Source organism: Rhincodon typus, chromosome 6, assembly GCF_021869965.1.
Source record: "Rhincodon typus isolate 14 chromosome 6, sRhiTyp1.1, whole genome shotgun sequence".
NCBI lineage: Eukaryota > Metazoa > Chordata > Chondrichthyes > Orectolobiformes > Rhincodontidae > Rhincodon > Rhincodon typus.
This window is the reverse complement of record NC_063337.1, coordinates 92,682,506-92,703,884: the sequence shown is the minus strand read 5'-3', so window position 1 is coordinate 92,703,884 and position 21,379 is coordinate 92,682,506. Positions and strand designations below refer to the sequence as shown.

The 21,379-nt window shown below is 40.0% G+C and overlaps 1 protein-coding gene across 1 annotated transcript in view; it reads right to left on the bottom strand.

Moving 5' to 3' along the window:
- The window catches only part of pcca (propionyl-CoA carboxylase subunit alpha), a 191,045-nt gene that overhangs the window by 15,493 nt on the left and 154,173 nt on the right, over positions 1–21,379 (bottom strand). The window contains exons 13-16 of the mRNA XM_048598411.1: positions 20,291–20,434; positions 19,706–19,780; positions 8,660–8,728; positions 5,952–6,027 (exon numbers count right to left, since the gene is read on the bottom strand). Coding sequence (XP_048454368.1) covers positions 5,952–6,027; positions 8,660–8,728; positions 19,706–19,780; positions 20,291–20,434 — 364 coding nt within the window. The remainder of the gene's footprint in view (positions 1–5,951; positions 6,028–8,659; positions 8,729–19,705; positions 19,781–20,290; positions 20,435–21,379) is intronic.

The following is a 21,379-nucleotide window of genomic DNA, read 5'->3' as shown; positions in this document are numbered from 1 at the left end:
CGACACACACACACACACACACACACACACACACACACACACACACGTGCGCGCACACAAACACACACACACATTCATTCCAGATTTCTCCCAGCCGCTCCAACCTTCCCTAAACACTGTATTACTTACCTTGCCAGCTTGCATCTTTCCCAGCTGACACCCTTGTCATCTGGGATCCTATCCCTTACTCATCTGTATCCTACTTACCTGAAACCCTCCTGTTTTTCTTATCTGGCATCCTACCCAGCTGGCACCCTACATATCAGACACACTGGCACTCTCACCCCTCCCCAGTTGTCACTCGACCCCACCCCCAGCTGTCATCCCACTCACCTGGCAACACATTTACCCAGCACCTCATTCCCACTTACCTTCCTGGCAATCCTACGCTCCTAGCACCCTACATCACACTCATATTATGTATTTGTAGATTGATAGCAACTGTCAAAATGGATGCCAGGACCTTTAAATTTCAGGAAATGGCAGCAGACTGCCCTGTGAAGTGGGCATTGGTTTGCCTTTCTGTAACAGTTCTGCACTTTAAGAGAATTATCAGAATGTAAGTACAGCTCCAGATCTGTGAGAGAGGCTTGAGTGGAATTTGCTCTCAGAAATGCAGAATTTGAATTCAATAAAAATCTGGGATTAAGAGTCTAATTATGACCACAAAACCATTCTCGATTGTCAGGAAAAATCAATCTAATTCACTAATACCTTTTAGGTAAGACTGTTACCCTTACCCGGTCTGGCCTACACGTGACTCCAAACCCACAGCAATGTGGTTGACTCTTGACTGCCCTCTAGGCAATTAGGGATGGACAATGAATGCTGGCTTAGCCAGCGATGCCCACATCCTACGCATGAATTTTTAAAAATTCAGATATTTTGCTTTTCTTTAAAAATAAGGCCGAAATGGCAATCTGTGTAAGATTGTCACTCCTCTGATAATCTGGCCTATTTCAACCTTCAAATAAACAGAATCTGTTGCAAAACAATCTGAAACAATGTTAATTTTTATTTAAAAAAATCTTCATCAGTCTAACAATATCCTAGGGGTTGCCACTAACTGGAACAGCAATATAAATACCATAGCTACTATAGCAGGTACAAAAGCAGAGTTATTAATTTTCAAAGTTAAGGCTTGAAAGAGCTACAGAGAACATACAGTCCAGAAACAAAGAAGCCATTTGGCCCGTTGGCTGTATGCCAGGTTTTGTGCTCCACACTAGCCTCCTTCCAAATCTATTTCATCTCAACATTAATTATTAGCATAGCCTTTTATTAACTTCTCAGTTGTTGATCTAACCTTCCCTTTAATGCATTTATACCATTCATCCGAACTATTCCCAGTAATAGTAAGTTTCACATCTTCTCTGGGTGAAGACTCTGATACAGAGCTTCAACTAAAATCCTTGGGAGCAGCCAGTTACATAAAGGTTTAGGACAGCTGTCACCATGATGGACAATGTGATAGGACGGCCACCCACCACTTCAGTTTGCATTGCCACAGTTCTGTGATGGTGTTCCTGCACTCGGCTCATGCACAGCGAATTGCATTGAAGTTGATAGACTCTGGTGTCCTGCATCTCCTAGAGGAGGGAGATCAAAAAACAGCATTCTAATCAGTAAAGGAATCATTTCAGCAAACTCTGTGGACAAGGAACTGAACAGCCTTTCCAGTCTTTCCCACTGTTCATAACACCCACTTTTCTTTGCTGTTTGCGTTTGTGTGTAGAGGGGAGGTTTTAAGGGAGTTAGAATTTTAACTAGCAGAGTCATATGTCAATGTTGCATAATTGTTTACCTCTAGTTACACTATTTATTTGTTCAATATAGAAACCTGGCTCATGCTTTCCGTCAACCTAGGTCCGAAACACACACAAATTGGGGAATTCTGTGTATTTTCTAAAAGCTTTAACTGTAAGAACATTCCAAGAATAGCAGGGCTGGATTTCCAGTACACCATCCCAGTGAGGCATGACAAAATATTCATCTCACTTTATCACAAGCCCACGCCTACAGTTTAGTTATATTGGCCATCCTGTGGTCACTGATGATCCACACCCCTAAAGGAATACACACCCTCCACTGTCTCCTCGCCTTGTATGTTGAGTTACCCCCCAACAATCAGTTCACAATGACTGCCTCCTCTGCACTCCAACATGCTGCTTCCAAACCCCACAAATCACTTTCCCAATTTACTCAACATATTATTGTCCCATTGACCATGGTTCACTCCCCTGGTCAGCTTGACAGGATAGCACCTACTGGGGAGTGACCAGATTCCCGACTGATGTTGTGCAGCCTCCCAAATGAGTTACCACTAATCCATGGACTCAGCTGGTAGGACTGACAATGGCTCACTCCCAGACTAGAATTATAGAAATCCCTGATCCCAAATGCCCCACGTGTTCAACTAACAATGTCCCTAGATTGAAATCAGATGATTCCTTGACTGACTAGTGGAATTCCTGACTGACAGCAGTCCCCTTTGACTTGACTAAGAATTATTCTCCTCAGATGCCAAGACATGGCCATTTGGTTGAAGCACATTCAATGTGTTTGCCAAGTAAGCTGTTAACACTTGGTGTAGATGTGACATTGGCATAACACTGCTCCATACATCAACATGTCTATCCCCTGGACTGCTAAACATGACAGGCTGCCTGGCTTTGTGCCTGAACTCATACGCAACGCAAGAGAGAAGTACTGTGAGCCTTTAAATTCTGAATGAGGTGATAATGCTCAAAAAGAGACGACAGTGAGCATCCATGTAGGCACAAAGTGATTGCTAAGAAAGCAAGCAGAGAGCCCCGAGATGCACCTTGTTCCAATTCATGAAATGGGTGCCTTTCCGTACGAGCAAAGTGCCTGGTAGTGAGTGAGTAGATAATGGTTACCCAAGTGTCAGGTGTACTTCCATCTCCAACCCTGAAGGTTGTGGTTTCTAGACCCACTCAAGGGACTTGAGTACAAAATCTAGACTTGACCCTCCAGCGCAGTACAGAGAGGGTACTGCACTGTTTCATATAAGATCATAGATCATAGAATCCTTACAGTGTGGTAACAGGCCCTTCGGCCCAACAAGTCCACACCGACCCTCAGAGCATCCCACCCAGACCCATACCCCTATAATCCACCTAATCTACACATCCCTGAGCACTATGGGCAATTTAGCATGGCCAATCCACCTAGCCTACACATCTTTGGACTGTGGGAGGAAACCAGAGCACCCGGAGTAAACACACGCTGACACAGGGAGAATGTGCAAACTCCACACAGACAGTCACCCAAGGGTGGAATCGAACCTGGGTCTCTGGCGCTGTGAGGCAGCAGTGCTAACCACTGAGCCACCGTACCGCCCTGCTTGAGGTGTCAAATTTCAGATGAAGGTCTTTGTTCACATACGGTCATAAAAGATCCCGTGGTACTATCCCATAGAAGGGAAGGTGAATTCTTCCTATCAAATCAATGCCAATTTGTAGACTTATTAGAGGACAGCACAGTTTAAAAAGAACCCAAGTTCTTTACTGAAAGCCATTCTACTGGTAAATGTTGGTAAGAAATTATGTTATTGTTCCTTTCTGAAAGTGGAAATACCCAGTGCTCAGTATAAAGAAGCTAGTGATAAGGCAGTCAATAAGAACACATCTTTTGACACATTGATATTGATTTTATATTATTTTTCATGGCTCTAAACTGTTATCCGTTACTAAATGCAATACTGCGTGTAGTTTACTAAGGATGGTATTCAAGTTGTTTTAGTGTTTGAACCAAAACTCGTTCTCGGAATGTTTCAAAATTATTGACACAAATTCGCTTCATTTCTCATTTACTGCTTTTACAGTAAACCGAGCCAGGTCTTGGAAGATTTGACCAAATGGTAGATAAACTTCTACAAGCTGGTTTTGTTGACATGTTCAAAGTTCCTTGTGCAGCAATATGCAGTCTGGACAATAAGAAGTTGTACTTGAAAATACTGCTGCTCACCAAATACAGAGGATATTGCTGGGAGATATGCCAAATGGAAACAGCTATTGGTACTATTTATTACAAAGGACAAAGCTACAGGTATTCAAGAGCCTGCATGGAAGAGATCCTCAGCTCAGCACATCTCCTGCTGCAATCCTCATCTACTGTTCAGGACCTGACTATTCCAATGCTCTCATTTTGGCCCTCAGCAAATGAGTGCTCATCAAAATATCCAAGAATCTTAACAAATATCACGTTGTGTTAGGATTAGACTTCAGTTGCCTGGCCCCAAACTCTGTAAATGCCTCTCTAAGACTTGCTACCTCTCTGTCCTCCCTTAGGACACTCCTTAAAACTTAAGCCCCTACCGAAGTTTTGGTTACTTGTCTAAACATGTATTTCTGTGGTTTTGCGTTAAATTTTGTCCCAAGTTCTGCTTGGGACATTTTACAATGTTAAAGATGCTACATAAACATATCTTCTGAACCGCCTCCTGTACTGTTTAACAGTGTGAACACCATTGCTGCAAGCAGCCTCCTTTAGTTGCTATTGGCACTGTTAACATCTACATGAGGTAGTGGAGACTTTGAGCAGCTTCAAACAGCTGATACCCTTACAATAATGTCAGGGCAAACTCACTTAAAATATCTTGCTTCTGCTTGTATCTCCTTGCAAAGTGAGGTGATTGGATCCAGCCATAACATAAAAGATCCTCGGAAAATATCAGTAATATACTGAACTGAATGAATGAAACAGTGCATTAAGTTTATTTTAAACTTTCCTTTTACAATTGGTGCAATGGTAATTGCAAATCAGCAGTTATTGGGTTACACTGGGGTCAGCGCAAGTGATAGGCACTGTAATAATACTGAGACCTACTTCCTAACCACTTGAAATATAAGATTTGAAATATTTTATTGACCTTTAGCCCCGGGGTTTCAGAAAATTTGTCTCTATACAAAAACTCCAAACATTCCACTTTAGTTTTTGAAATTGATGGTGACTAAGGTTTGAAGATAATACCAACAACAGAAGAAACAACTGTAAGAAATTTCAGAATATATAAACACACTTAATTATTGTATCAAACTCAATGTGGAGCTCCAATAAAAAAGACAGTGTTGAAAATACTCAGGATGTCAAGCTGCATTTAGCGAGAGAAAAACTGAGGTCCTATTTCAAGTGGTGACCGTTCACTCCAGAGATGTTGCCGAGTACTTCCAGCATTTACTGCTTTTAATTCAAATTTCCAGCATCTGCACTTTTCTACATTTTGTTTGGAATACCAATCCTTGGCTCAATGCCCACAACAGTATTTTGATACTCAAACTGAGCAACAACAGTGTAATTCGAATTCCAAACTAGTTTATGAGCACTGATCATTTGCGTAAAGATCAAACTATAAATTACTTGTCTAAGACATTAATTAAATCTCAGGATAATTGCTTAATTGGATTTCAGTCACACCTGTCCACTGAAAATCTTCATAACCCACTCTCTGTTAAAAACACTCTTGCCCCATACCTTAAAACATTACCTGCAAACTTAAAAGTGCAAACTTTCTTTCCTTAAATTTAGTTCTCCATAAAATTAGAACGTTTTATAAAGAGAATCTGCAGTTGAAAAATCTCTGGAATTCCAACACGACTTAGGCAAGTATTACATTTGTAAAGAACCAAGAAGAGTGCCAAATGTCCAAATTACAATGAGATATCTAGTGAGCCAAATAAACATCTCCATGTAAAAGCTTCAAAGCTAATTCAGAAGGCCAATGCTAAACAAGTCACATGAGAAAGAATAGGCCCTAAGCTAATTGGAGTTCAACACACAAATAACCTCGACTTAATTGGTTTGAGATTTTCATAGCATTTTGCTTTAAAAAGAGAGTTGGTAAGAAATATTTACTTCATTTCGCTTAATTACTATGTTTTCATGCTGTTTCTCTCTCTTTCAGTACATGCCAGGTTTCCACTAGTTACCTCGAATTACGTAATTGTCTAGTGCTTCTTGCATTCTCTGTAATGCTTCTGCACGGTTAGCTCCGTACGTAACCAACTGAAAAAGAAGAGTACAAGTGGATCAAAGTTAGCAGAAAATATGCATGCTTTGATATTGTTAGTAAGGAATCAAAAGTGGAAGTTTTGGGGCCAGAAGATATCTAAATATTGTTTATTCAATTTATATCCTGCAGATGTGCAAAATTCCTATTTATTTGCTTGCTATTCTATTTAAGAACTTTGAAACAAAGGAATATATTGACAATGAGTGCAGTGTTTTACCATTTTTATAATGGCTTCACATTGTGTCCATATAGCCCTCGCTCAATGCAATGAAAACTCCCTCACTGTCCTTAAATGACCAGTTGCCTATTCAGAAAGGTGAAGTAAGACCTCTGACCCTGGAAAACAGGAAGTACCACATCAATTGCTGCTAGCCTATCAGAGGCCAGCAGCTCTCCAGCAATATTAGGAGCAGTGGCCACTCTCAGTACTGCAGCAAGACCAAGCAGGAACATGCAGCCTGGATCTGACCCTTTAGGCAAGTCAAGGTCACTCCAAGTGTCAAGTTAGTAAGGAGAGGCCAGGAAGTGTGGAAGGGCAAGAGACAAGGGGATCCTGGTGTTGGGAACTGGTGGAGGACAACACATGAATAAATGGAGGAGTAGTCCATGTGACCCCTCAAACATACCCCCCTATTTAATAAGTTTGTGACTGACATGACAGTAATATCAATTCCCATAATCCCACCTACCCCCAATCACCTTTCACCTCCTTGATTATCAAGAATCCATCCCCTCTTCCTTAAAATATTCAAAGACTCTGCGTCACTGTCTTTTGAAGATTGGATCCTCAGAGAAAAAAATTCTCCTCATCTCTATCTTAAATGGGAGCTCCCTTTTTGAAGCCAGTGATGCCCTGGTTCCAGATCTTCCCAAAAGAGAAACCAAACTCTCCACATTCATCCTGTTAAGATACCTCAGGCTCTTCTACGTTTCAATCTAGACACTTTTTATTCTTCTAAATTCCAGAGGATACAAGCCTAACCTGATCAACCTTTCCTCATAAGGCAACAACCACACTCCCGCCCAGCCCCCCACCATTCAAGGGATTAATCTAATAAACCTTCTCTGAACTGCTTGCAAAGCATTTACAGCCTTCCTTAAGTATGGAGAACAATACTGCGCACAGTTATCCAGATCTGGGCTTGTACAAGTGAACCAGTACTTCCCTACTTTGATATTCAATTTACCTCAAAACAAGTGAAATATCCTATAAGCTTTCCTAATTTTTTGCTGTATTTGCATAGTACCCTTTTGTTATTCATGCATGAGGACATTCTCATTCCTCTATATCTCAGAGTTCTGCGATCTCTCACCATTTAGATGATGAATTTTTTGTTTTATTTTTCCTATATTCCATTTGCCAGAACTTTGTGCACTCATTTAATCTATCTCTATCCTGTTATAGTGTTATAGTCTCATATACTCTTTACATATTCTACCCACCTTCATGGCATCAGTAAATTGAACAACCACGCCCTAAGTTTTTTTAATCCTAGTCATTAAAAATATTGTAAAAGGTTGACATTCCAACACTGATCCCTGAGGCATCCTGTTGGCTAGCCAATCTTCTATCCATGCCAATTTGTTATGCCCTATACTATCAGCCTTTATTTTCCACAATAACCTTTGAGTGGCACTTTATCAAATGTCCTTCATCCACAGCACATTATTTCTTCAAAGAACTTCATTAAATTGATTAAACATGATTGCCCTTTCACGAATCGACATTGACTCCACCTGACAATGTTGACGTTTTCTAAGTGCCCTGCTAGGTCTTCTTCAAAAACAGTTTCTAACGTTTTCTCTATGGGTAATGTTAAGCTAACTGGCCCGCAGTTTTCTGCTTCCTGTCTCCCTTTTTGAGTTACTGTCTCTCTCTTCCAATGTAAAGAAACTTTCACCAAATCGTGGAACACCTGAAAAATTAGAACCAAAGTATTAACTATCTCACTAATTACTTCTTTTAATAGAATGAAGTCTACCAAGACCTGGGGACTCCTCAGCCTGCAGTTCCAACAATTTGCTCAGTGCCAATTCCCTTGTGATAGTAATTTTCCTAACTTCCTCCATCCCTTCCATTTCCTGATTTACGGGATGTTCCTTGTTACTTGTGAAAAATTTGCGATCAATTCATCTGACATCTCCTTAATTTGCATTAACAATTTCCGCAGACTCTCATTTTATCAGACCAATGTTCACTGTGTTAACTTTTCAAAAATATTTGTAGAAACTCTTATTATGTGTTTTTATATTTCTAGCTAGCCTTCTCTCACACTCTAATTTTTCCATACTTATTCATATCTTAGTTTTTGTTTTGCACTTTTAGTTTTCTAGTGAAGCAACAATGCTGGGGTCAGGGTTTGCTTCACTGGGCTCAGGTATGTGATTGTGGAGCCACTGTGTTCGGAGTGGGTTGGTGAGGGCCTCTGTGCTTTGGTCGGTGCAGCGGGGGGGTGCTGGGCTAAGACTGGAAATGACTGGGCCACTCTGCTCATGCTGGGAGCTGGTGGTGAGCAACACCAGGACTATAGTTCCAGCAACAAACAAACACAGATGCCTTGTATAACACATACAATAATTCCTTAAGTAAAGTTGTATGTTAAAAACAAGTAAAAATGTACTAACTTTTGATATCATTGGATCATAATAAATACTGATGTCACTTCCTTCTTGAATGCCGCTATCAACTCGGACCTAGTGAAGACAAACAACTTCAAATTGATTGAAGCATTTGTTCAAACATTTTCTCATAACATCTTCACACCAATTAGAAAAATATATGTTGCAATATTAATAAACGCATTGCAAAGCATTATCAGCATTCTATCAATGAAGCTTTCAGCCTGTTGAAGATTTGAATATTTTTATTCACTCAGCATACAATAAATATCTTCAATATTCCCATTTTACTTTCACTCTAACAGTACAACATTTATTCCTGTAATTCCCCAGAGCGATGACTGTTTACACAGCTTTCTTCCATCACCTACTAGCCATCTACCCACAGTTCTATTAAAGAGTATTGTCATATTATACAGCACACGAGTTTGGTTTATCAAAAAGAAAGATAACACATTGGAAATTCTGGTTTCCTTCTCTGTTTGACTTCATTAAAACTATACTTGGATTATCTGAATAAAACCTTTTTAAAATTAGCTGTTCCTGGGGCATAAGTATTTATTAAATAGCTCACGTTATGATACAATGTTCAAAGTATTTAAAAATGAATCAAAATATTCAAGATAGATAAAATCATCCCAGGAATTTCAAGAACAAAGTTCTTAGCTGTTGGAACAGCAGGGTTCCAAGAAACAGCACGGCGACAAAATAAACCTGAGAGAACTTGCATAGATCTTCACCAGGGAAAGAAACCTCCATAATAAACAGCAGCAGCACATCTGTTCGCAACGACGGCAGAAACTAGATGGTCACTGCGATGCCTGCTCAAATTTTTAATATTTTAATTTAGGGGATTGTCCAGGGGGATTTAAATGTAAATTTTTCTGGTCTGCTGCAGTCACAGCCTGCTACAAAGATTCCTTTATTTTCAACAAAGCGAGCTACACAAGTAACTGGAGCTAGTTTAGAATACACATGCATCAGTTTCAGGTCACTTTAAACCTACTTATCCAGTATTGTGGCCCCTCAGTTTCAGTTTCTGGTGTTTAGTATGTCATTTAGGAATACACAAAGCATGGCGAACAGGAAAGGCCTTTTAGTCCATTCAGTTTCACCACTCTATTAAGTTATCAAAGTTTTTCAATCAGAGTTAATCTCCCTCTGCGCTGTCCCAACAAACACTTCCACTGCAAGTACTATATGGGTGAAATACACAATAAATATCCCTTTAAACTGTCCCATCAAATACTTCCAGGGTAAATATCACAGGGGTTAGATACAAAGTAAAGCTCCAACTATATTCTCCCATCAAAGACTCCCAAGGCAGATACAGCACGAGGTTTGATACAGAGTAAGATTACTCTTCAATGTCCAATCAAAGCTCCCAGGACAGGTACAACCTGGATTGGATTCAGTATATAGCTATCTCTGCACTGTTCAAATGATAAAACATCATCGGAGAGAGCATGTTCCATTAAAATAATTTACTGAGGGTTTGACCTTGGTCATAAATAACAAATATGTTTTATTTTCCAATTTTCTGTGGGTATGAGCAAAAAGCAGGCTCCATTATAAATGCACCTTGTTGTCTCGGATTCTCCAGCATCTGCAGTTCCTACTATCTCCATTATAAATATGTTTGACTCATGAAATTAGGAAAATGACACATGTAATGACAATTCAGTATTTACCAAAGGCAAAGAGCAAATTTTCATCAATTCTTCTGAATCTAAATGCTAATTAAGTGGCATTCAGTGAAATGATCAAGCCAGATTCAAAAAATGTGTGTGTGTGGGAGTGGGGGTGTGGGTAGAGGAGGAATGGGTTGAAACAGAAAAGTTTTGGATCCTCATTAGAATAAAGCATAGTCCCTCATCAGTCCTATTTGCACAGTACGAAATGGATTTAATGTCCTAATATGGATGCTACTCATCTGCGGCAAAACTTGCCCTTGCCGTATGCAATTTTGCGAATTCATTCTTGGTGAGATTTATTATCAAGCCACCTAGCTGCAATTGCTTAATCAAGTCTTCTGTTTTACATGTTCTTCCCAGATGTTACTGTATAGTTTATGTAGAAGATGTGATATAAAGTCAAGCACTTTAATTACAACTTGATTTATAAGTTTTGGAGTGGAGCTGGAGCATTTTTAAACCCAAAGCGTTTTGGCATTAATGAGCAATGATATAACTCCTGTGGTATAACAAAGGCTTCTTAGCTTTTGATATTAATAATATTTATCAGTACTGCTTCAATAGATCAATCTTAGAAAGAAACAAAGCACTGCCAACCCCATCAATATCACCTTCTAAAGAAGGAATTGGGTATGAATTTGTTTTTGTTACTGCAATCACTTTCTGTAATGTACACAGAATCCAGTCAAACCATCCAGTTTCGGAACTAGTACCACTGGTGAACTCCAACTGTTTTTCTAGATTCAATTAAATGTATTGCATCTCCAATACCACTTGAGCTTGTTTTCTTTTCTGGGTTCAACCAATAAGCATGATGATTTTCCCACATTCACAACATTTCTGGATAACATGGTACATCCTGGTGTATCTGTACATTGAATTTCCTAAGTAACCTTAAAAGATCTTCCCATTGTCATTCCTCCAAAAACAAAAATACAGTGTTTAACTATCCCAGTATTTCAGTATTGGCTAGTCAAATTGTAGGAGATTCACACTGTGAACTATATATGTCTCCTTCTAGTTCATTTCTATTCTGTCATCTTTGATATGCTTAGAACTTGCTATATTTGCTCCTTCTTATCTTCATCCTCATCTACAATTTTGCTTCAACACATGACATAACCGACTTTTCTCCCTGCAACCAGAAGTATCTACTAGATAAGTGAGTTTACTAACCCTGCTATCTATATTGTATGGAATGCTGAATCTTACTTTCAAAGGTCCACCTTGTAAAAATAATAACACAAACAGTTTGTCTCCTGTTTGAAATGTTCTATTTGTAGCATGTCAGATTGCCCATCATTTAATCTTTGTCTGCGAAGGTTTTAAACGCTGCTGTCTCTCTCTCTAAACACAAGGACAACATTGAAGATTTGTCTGTCTGCCTTCAAAACTTTCCTTTATTAATTTCAATGGATCACTTATCTCATGACTGTAGATCGATTCAAATGGATTAAACACAGTAGATTTATTTGGGGAAATCTCCGGTAGCAAATAGAAACAAATCTAATTTTTTGTCTCAAGCCTCATGAAATTACCCCTTAATCATTATTTTGAGAGTCTGTTGGTATCTTTCTAAAGGTCTTTGCGTTTGTGGATGATAAGTAATAACTTCAACTGTTTTAAATCCAAATTGCTCATGCCCTGAAAATATGTGGACATATTGTTAGATCCTAGTTGTAATCATTCTTAAAGGAATAGCTTCTGAAAATCAAGTTGTCACATCCCCCACTATAAGACTTTACTGGTATCCTATTTTTGATTTTGCTAATGATCTTCCACAATCTATTAACACTAGACTAAATGTTTATTCAGAAACTGGTATGGGTATTAACGGTGTTAGTTTAATTTCTTTCTGAGGTTTTACTACTACCTGACAAGTATGGCAAGTTTTACAGAACTGCTCTACCTCCTTATGGAGTCTGAGCTAGGTAAAATATCTGTCATTGATGTCAACATTTCCATATTCCTATTTGTCATGTGCTACAAACAATATATCATTATGATATCCGGGCAGTACCACTATCTTATATGAAACTGTCCATTCCTTGTCTGCAGATCTATAAGGATGTCACTACTTCCTCATCTGAACACCATATCTAAGGTAATAACATTTCAAAACTCTTTCAGCCTCAGGTTCAGTGTGAGCTGCCTGTATTAACTAACTTAACTCTGGATCTGTTTTCTGAGCCGCAATTAACAAAAACTTGGAAAACACTTCTTTTGAATGATCTCCATCCTTGAAGAAAGTTTCAGCTGCTCTAACATCTGCTTGCAATATTTTTGACCTCTGGTACTGGATTCTCTTTAGCCACTGCTCACCACACACAATGGGAAAATATCTGTAACTTGTAATTGTTCTGTCTCTTTAACCTCATTCAGTCTTTCTGTGATTATAGATGAAGCTATAACTTCCAATTTCACAAGATCATTACCAAGCAGTAAGTTGACTCTGTCCGCAGGTAATCTCTTAAACTCCTACGACTGTTCCAGATAAGTTACATTCTAACTGCTTTTTGTATAATGGAACCGGAATATACTTTACACTTTATACATTTAGTCTAGTATTAATAGATTGTGGAGGATCATTAGCAAAATCAAAAACAGGATAACAGTAAAGCCTTACAGTTAGGGATATGACAACTTGATTTTCAAAAGCTATTCTTTTAAAAACAAACACAGCTAAGGTCTAACTTTACGTCTATATTCTTTCAGGGCATGAGCAATTTGGATATAAAACAGTTGGAGTTGACTACTTATCCACAAACACAGGCAGCTTTGGCATTCATTGCAGTCTCTGGACAGAATACAATGTCCTTCTCCAACAGAACACTTTGAGTAACTCTTGTGTATTTTAACACAATAATTGGGATAGCTACATCATTTGAAGTAAATGGAATGATCATTCCATTTGAGAAATACTTGTATTCACAATTCAACTCTTCTGTAGTCAGCGGACTGCTTACCTTCATTGTCCTGAATGTAAAAAAATGGAAATTAAAACTACAATGTGAACCGTGATATTTCCCTTTTCAGTTCCTTTTCCAGACTGACTCTTACGAACCCCAACAAGTCCCACGGACTCCCAATCAACTTCCAGCATTCTAAACCAAAATGTCTCACTTTAATACAATGGAATCATTTAGGCCTTTGATTTTCACCTCCAGCCTCCGCAAAAATAAATACATGGCCTCCAAACTCCTGGCCTTGGACCTTTTGGCTTCAGACCTCCCAGCCTTGGAGCTCACTGCCTCGGAACTCTCAGCCTCAGAGTTTCCACCCTCAGCACAGACCCAACAAGGCGTCCTCTCAGCCTGTTATGACGTTCTGCTGGCCCAGCATGGCTTCGGTGTGGACTTCTGTCTCAAGGTGATTCCAGAGCATTCTCTTGGCCTCACGAACCCTGAGCTGAAGCCAGGTGTGGTCTGGAGTCAAGGCCGGGTGCAAACTAGAGGCTAAGTGCCAGCATGGACTGGGTAGGAAGACCGTTGTTCTGAACTTTTTTCTCCATTTTATAATTTATTCCTGTAATCTGCAGTGCTGGACTTTGTTTTTTAATCTTTATTCTTCCAAAGAACTGTAACTGTAAAAGCTGTACTTTGGGACCTTTGTACCTAAGATGGCACTGTAAGCGGCGATCTCAAGAGAGGTCGAACGACTGGTTAAGAGGAAGAAAGATGCTTATGTAAGGTTTCGGAAACAAGGAACGGAAAAGGCTGTAGAGGGATACAAGTTGTCCAGGAAGGAGCTGAAGGAAGGGCTTAGGAGAGCTATAACGGGGCATGAGAAAACCTTGACAGATAGGATCAAGGAAAACTCCAAGGCTTTTTACACGTACGTGAGGAATAAGAGAATGACTAGAGAAAGGGTAGGGCCGATCAAGGATTGTAAAGGGAATTTGTGCACGGAACCTAAAGAGATAGGAGAGGTCCTTAATGAATACTTTTCTTTGGTATTCACAACTGAGAGGAACCTAGTTGTAGAGGAGGATAGTGTGAAACAGGCTGGTAGGCTAGAGGAGGTCAATGTTAGTAAGGAAGATGTGCTAGGAATTTTGAGGAAGTTGAAGATAGATAAGTCCCCCGAGCCTGATGGGATTTATCCAAGGATTCTATGGGAAGCGAGGGAAGAGATCGCAGGGCCTTTGGCGATGATCTTTTCATCCTCACTGTCCACAGGTATATTTCTGGAAGATTCGAGAGAGGCAAACGTCATTCTCTTGTTCAAAAAAAGGGAACAGGGATAACCATGGAAATTACAGGCCAGTTAGTCTTACGTCAGCGGTCAGCAAATTATTGGAAAGGGCTCTGAGAGATAGGATTTATGATCACTTGGAAAGGCACAGTTTGATTCGTGATAGTCAGCATGGATTTGTGAGGGGTAGATCATGCCTCACAAACCTTATTGAATTCTTTGAAGAGGTGACCAAACACGTGGATGAAGGTAGAGCAGTGGATGTGGTATACATGGATTTAAGTAAGGCGTTTGATAAGGTTCCCCATGGTAGGCTCATGCAGAAGGTAAGGAGGCATGGGATACGGGGAAATGTGGCAGATTGGATTCAGAATTGGCTGACCCTTAGAAGACAAAGGGTGGTAGTGGACGGAAAATATTCAACACGGTGCTCAGTTACGAGTGGTGTACCACAAGGATCTGTTCTGGGTTCTCTTCTATTTGTGATTGTTGTAAATGATTTGAACGAAGGAGTGGAAGGGTGTATTAGCAAGTTCGCGGACGACATGAAGGTGGGTCACACTGTAGAGATTCTAGGAATCCCACAACCGTCATTCATCTTAAATGAAGGATGTAAAAGGACTAATAACTATCATGGGTTTGTCAGTCTGTTGGAGCAATTGCTTCAACATTCTTCACAAGTAAATATCTGTATTTAGTCCCACCGATCACCATAACTCTATGCGGAGGACTGTTCTAGGTTACAAAGGGACATTGATAGGATGCAGAGCTGGGCTGAGAAGTGGCAAATGGAGTTTAACCCTGAAAAGTGTGAGGTGATTCATTTTGGAAGGACAAACTTGAAAGCAGAATACAGGGTTAACGGAAAGATTCTTGGCAGTGTGGAGGAGCAGAGGGATCTTGGGGTTCATGTTAACAGTTCCCTACAAGCTGCCACTCAGGTGGATAGAGTTGTTAAGAAGGCGTATGGTGTATTAGCTTTCATTAATAGAGGGATTGAGTTCAAGAGCCGTGAAGTTATGTTCCAGCTATACGAAAGCCTGGTTCGGCCACATCTGGAGTATTGTGTCCAGTTCTGGTCACCTCATTACAGGAAAGATGTGGAAGCATTGGAAAAGGTGCAGAGGAGATTTACCAGGATATTACCTGGAATGGAGGGAAGGTCTTACGAGGAAAGGTTGAGACAGCTAGGGCTTTTCTCTTTAGAACGACAAAGGATGAGAGGTGACTTGATAGAGGTGTCCAAAATGATCAGAGGTATAGATAGAGTGGACAGCCAGAGACTTTTTCCTAGGGTGGAGGTAGCTATTACGAGGGGGCATAGTTTTAAAGTGAGTGGAGGTAGATACAGGGGAGAAGTCAGAGGTAGGTTCTTTACTCAGAGAGTGTTCGGGGCATGGAATGCATTGCCGGAGAGGGCAGTGGAGTCGGCCTCATTAGGGGCATTTAAGCAGCTATTAGATAGGCATATGGATGATAGTATAAGGTAGCGGTGGAGGTTAGATAGAATTTAGGATTAGGGTAAAAGTTCGGCACAACAGAGTGGGCTGAAGGGCCTGTACTGTGCTGTACTGTTCTATGTTCTATCTTCCTTTGTGATCTGAGGAGGACTTCATGGGGCATTCCTCTGTTTTACTTTCTATACTCCAGCTACTTGCCTTCCTTTCACTCTCCTAATCCCTATCCTACCAAGTTAATGGAGATGACAGGTGAAAAATAGGTTTGTTTTATTCATCAGCTCATAAAGGTCAGCCATTTCTGCTGCTTGTCTAGCAGTTGCAACTCTCTGGATATCAACATGAGTTCTAATTATAAAATATAGTGAGTTTTTAAATTCTTCTAGGAGAATTATTTTTCTGAGTGCTTCATATGTGGTATTTACTCAGAGTCATATAGCATGGAAACAGACCCTTTGGTCCAACCAGTCCATGCTGAGCATAATCCCAAACTAAACTAGTCCCACCTGCCTGCGCTTGGCCCATATCCCTCCAAACATTTCTTATTCATGTACTTATCCAAATGTCTTTTAAATGTTATAATTGTATTCTTATCCACCACTCCTAGTGAAAATTCATTCTGCACACGAACCACTCGCTGTGTAATTGAAGTTGCCTCTCATGTCTTTTTTAAAATCTTTCTCCTCTCACCTTAAAAGTGTGCCCCCTCATCTTGAAATTACCCACCCTGGGGAAAAGAAATCTGCCATTCACCTTATCTATATCCCTCATGAGTTATAAGCCTCAATAAGATCCAGTGAAAAAAAGTCCCAGCCTATCCAGCCTCCCCTTATAATTCAAACATTCCTGGCAACATCTTTGTAATTTTTTTCTGAACCCTCTCCAGCTTAATAACGTCCTTCCTATAACAGGGCAACCAGAACTGCACGCAGTACTCCAGAAGCTCTAATGCACATTTCCACACGTTGAAATCACTTTGCTTTGCATTTACATATTCAATAAAGGTTTCCCGGACTGCATGATTGTAAAGCTTTTTTATTCTGAATAAACAACATGGATTATTGGCTCCTTTCTTACACTGCACTTATTGATATTGTTCTTTTAATTGTCACTGTGTTCTACGATAGTTGCTATTACGCTGTTTGTAAGCTAACAGATAATGGAAAACCCTATTTAAGAATGAAAATGTTACAAGTATGTACAAGTGACTCCTTGGTTTATGTTAATACTTCCTGCTAAATTCCAAAATTTAAAAAAAAAATACCCTTACTAATATTTAAATTTAGTGACAGAAACAGACTTGCTAGAGAAACTCAGCAGGTCCAGCAGCATCTGTGGAGAGAAAGTGGAGTCCAGTGACCCTACATCAGAACTTCCAGTTTCTCCAGCAAAACATTGAAATAAAACAAAGAACTTTAGATGCTGGCAGTGTTTAAATTTAGTGCCTTGCCAACCTATTTTCACCTTCAATTTTTGGTCTGACTAGCATAATAACTATTCAGTATTGGAACTTGCAGGAGATACTCTATCTGCGATAAATACAAGGTTAAGAAAAATCAAGCGGAGGACCCAAATGACAGACATTTGTTAAAAAACAAAAAAGGCCAATTGTCACAGACAAATCAACACTTCTAACTTTCCCATTCTTTCCTTTCCAGAAAGGATGGTGAGGCACAAGTGGAAATTGGAACAGAATGCTGGAGAATTATACAATGAATTTGAGGCAGCATGATAGCTCAGTGGTTAGCACTGCTGCCTGACAGTGCCAGGGACCCAGGTTCAATTCCAGCCTCAGGCAACTTTCTGTGTGGAGTTTACACATTCTCCCCGTGTCTGTTTCCTCCGGTTTCCTTCCACAGTCCAAAGACATGCACGTTAGGTAGATTGGCCATGCTAAATTTCCCATGGTGTCCAGGGATGTGTAGGTTAGATGGATTAGCCATGGGAAATGCAGTGTTACAGGGATGGGGTGGGATACTCTTCAGAGAGTCGGTATGGATTTGTTGAGCTGAATGGCCTGTTTCCACACTGTAGAGATTCTAGGAATCCCACAACCGTCATTCATCTTAAATGAAGGATGTAAAAGGACTAATAACTATCATGGGTTTGTCAGTCTGTTGGAGCAATTGCTTCAACATTCTTCACAAGTAAATATCTGTATTTAGTCCCACCGATCACCATAACTCTATGGTTTAACAAGTAAAAAGAAAAAAACTGAATATGATCGACAAGTTGTGAAAAATCTTAATGTTTCATACATTCAGCTACTTGTCAAAATCCCTCACGTGAAAAATAACTGTCACGTTACTGATATAAAACAGAATGAAGATAACACATGAGCAGAATAAATGTCAAATTCCACTCAACATAATCTGTTCAGCAATGTTCCAGAGCCTCCAGTGTAATTAAAAATTCTGCTTATCGGTACCTTGACAAGCAACATGAAGCTTTCAGGCATCTCCCCACCCTTCATTTTCTATTCACCTCTCCCCTAAGCACTACTCCCAGTCTGCCTTGTCTACCTGACAAGTGGCAGAACAATCTGATTAAATCTTTGCAGGGGGAGGGGGCTTACAGGCCTCCATGACAGGCCAAAAGTGATCACCATGGCGATGCATAATTACAGCTGTCAACAGCATCTATGATCCCGCTGGCATCAATCTGATTGCTCTCTGTAATAAAGATAGACAAAGCTTAGTGTGCACTCCCCTGCACCCAATCATGTTATCTGTTCCTTGCTCCATTTAGCTGACATGCAACATTCACACAAGCAAATAACAGCAGTAAGCATAACATTCAAGGCATTTTAATTGTTTTTTTTCCTTTATGCTGATGTCTTACAAGCATAAGTGTTATTACATAAAGCTCCTGCTGCAACATTAAATGAAGGAGGCTTTGGTGGGACAAGAACAGTAGGGGATGGAATATGTCCATTATCACTTATACTTTCAACAGGTTGCTTGCTTTAAAAACTGCAAATTGTAAAACTTGCAAGGGCAAAAGGTTTGACACCATTTTATCTCGTGGCAAACAGCAAATTTTCCTGCATTGCCATCCCTCTGAGAAAAGCAGTTGCTGTACATTTTTCATGAATGCATTTTTTTATTAAATCAGAAAGGTAAGTTTGACAGTGATTGTCTGCAGTTTCCGATAGGGTTGCCATCAGAAAACCGAGGCTAGACTGTGCCCTCTTGTCCAATGTGAAATTGCAACCAAGTTTCCACAACCATACTGTACTAATTAGGGGAAATTTATTAAGATCAGCCTGAAATGAGTCAGCCCAATCCAGTAGTGTAATCGATCAGAATCATTAAGTTCTAATGTCAGTGTTACAGGAACAAGAACGGGAATCATCTTTATGAAGTAAAATGGCCATTTTGGAATTCCAAATATATGTGATGAATTCCCTTTAATAAATTTTAATGAAATAGTTAAATTAAATAGATGACAACATTCAAATACATGAATGTATGATGAAGAGTCATATTCAATGCAAAAAGATTACTATTTGTCTTCACAGATACTGCCAAACTTGCTGATCATTTTCACCCCTTATGCTTTTCATTTCATATAAATAAACCAAGGGGGCCGTTAATGCTTTCACATCGCACTGAAAGGTCAAAACTGATCGTATTCAAATAAGTGTAGACAGTTTGGGATTTCATGAAAAGCCACTCAGCAGACAACTGAGTACTCAGCTAACTTACATTGGGCACGTGTAGAGGCTCTTTATATTGAGAAAGACGGCCAATCGAAGGCAGCCCAAAAGATTTGTAGGGATCCTAGGGAAAGAGGTTCAAACAAGAGGAAGCATTAACTGTAAGATAAAACACAGGAAGCAGCGTTAACTGTTCATACAATCCGAAGCCATTGACCAGGCTATTTTGGATTACTGAAGACATGAAATTACACTTGGAGTCTTTTCTCTCCTCGTTTTTACCACAGAGCAAATGACCAATAAACACCTCTCCCATTCAGAGAGGTTTCCTGATTTGCGTAACAAGTTACAAAATTGTTAGTGTGCTTTAAAGACGACAGAGAAAGTAACAGCACAAAGCCTTCAGGATGTCATAGGTAATTAAACGAGAATCATTTTATGGAAGGAAAAGAACTGAAGTTTGGGGAAACTGGGGGAGGGGGAGGTATTGTGCAACATGCACTATCTGACATTAGTCATATCAAGAGTATGTTTACTAATTATGAATTTCAACTTAATTGTCAATCAAATCTATCATAGCTCCAAATCCGTCAGATGGTATTTCTTATGAACTCTGATGCCAACTAAACATTACCTCTGCATAAACTCTGCATTCAATGGCCCAGCCATTGATGGGAATATCAGCTTGCTTGTGACAAAGTTGGTAACCCTTGGCAACACGGATCATTTCTTGGACCAGGTCCAGGCCAGTAATACATTCGGTGACAGGATGCTCAACCTGCAAGGTCACAAAGAAATAGTCGTCAAGGAAAAACAATGAAAGAAAAACACTGACACAAAGTGGGAACATGCACGAGCTCACCAGCCAAGGGCAAGACTGACACTTCAGCCATTACTTTTCAGTTCAGTAACAACAAAGAGAGGCTTTAACCAAAAACAGAAAATTAAAAATACGAACAAACACCCATACTTTCTCAAAAACAGACATTATTCTCACTGTGTCTCTCTCACTTTCTATTCATGCACGATCCAGACATAGGCAAACACACAGGCAATATAGAAACCACAAACACACATAACAGCACAGACACACCCAACACAATCTGGACTCAGAAGCCTGCGCTCAAACAACACTAACATACACATGCAATCCAGACACATGAAAACATATAGTCCAGACACAGACACACACTTGCACACACAATCCGGACACACGTAAAATCCAGGATGCAAACACTCATGTAAAATCCAGAGGCAGACATACTTACACATAAAGCACAAATACACACAAGTAAACACAGAAAAACATACCCTCATATAGTGATAGACACACAAACATACACACACACACAAATCACAGACATGCGCGCACAAACACACAAGTCACAACACACACGTCACAGACAAACGTGCATGCACACAAATCACAGACACACAAGCGCGCACACACAAATCACAGACACACAAGCGCGCGCACACAATCACAGACACACAAGCGCGCACACGCACACACAATCACAGACACACAAACACATAATCACAGACACACAAGCGCATGCGCGCGCACAAACAAATCACAGACACACAAGCGCGCACACACACAAATCACAGACACACAAGCGCACGCACACAATCACAGACACACAAGCACGCACACGCACACACAATCACAGACACACAAACACATAATCCCAGACACACAAGCGCGCACGCGCACAAACAC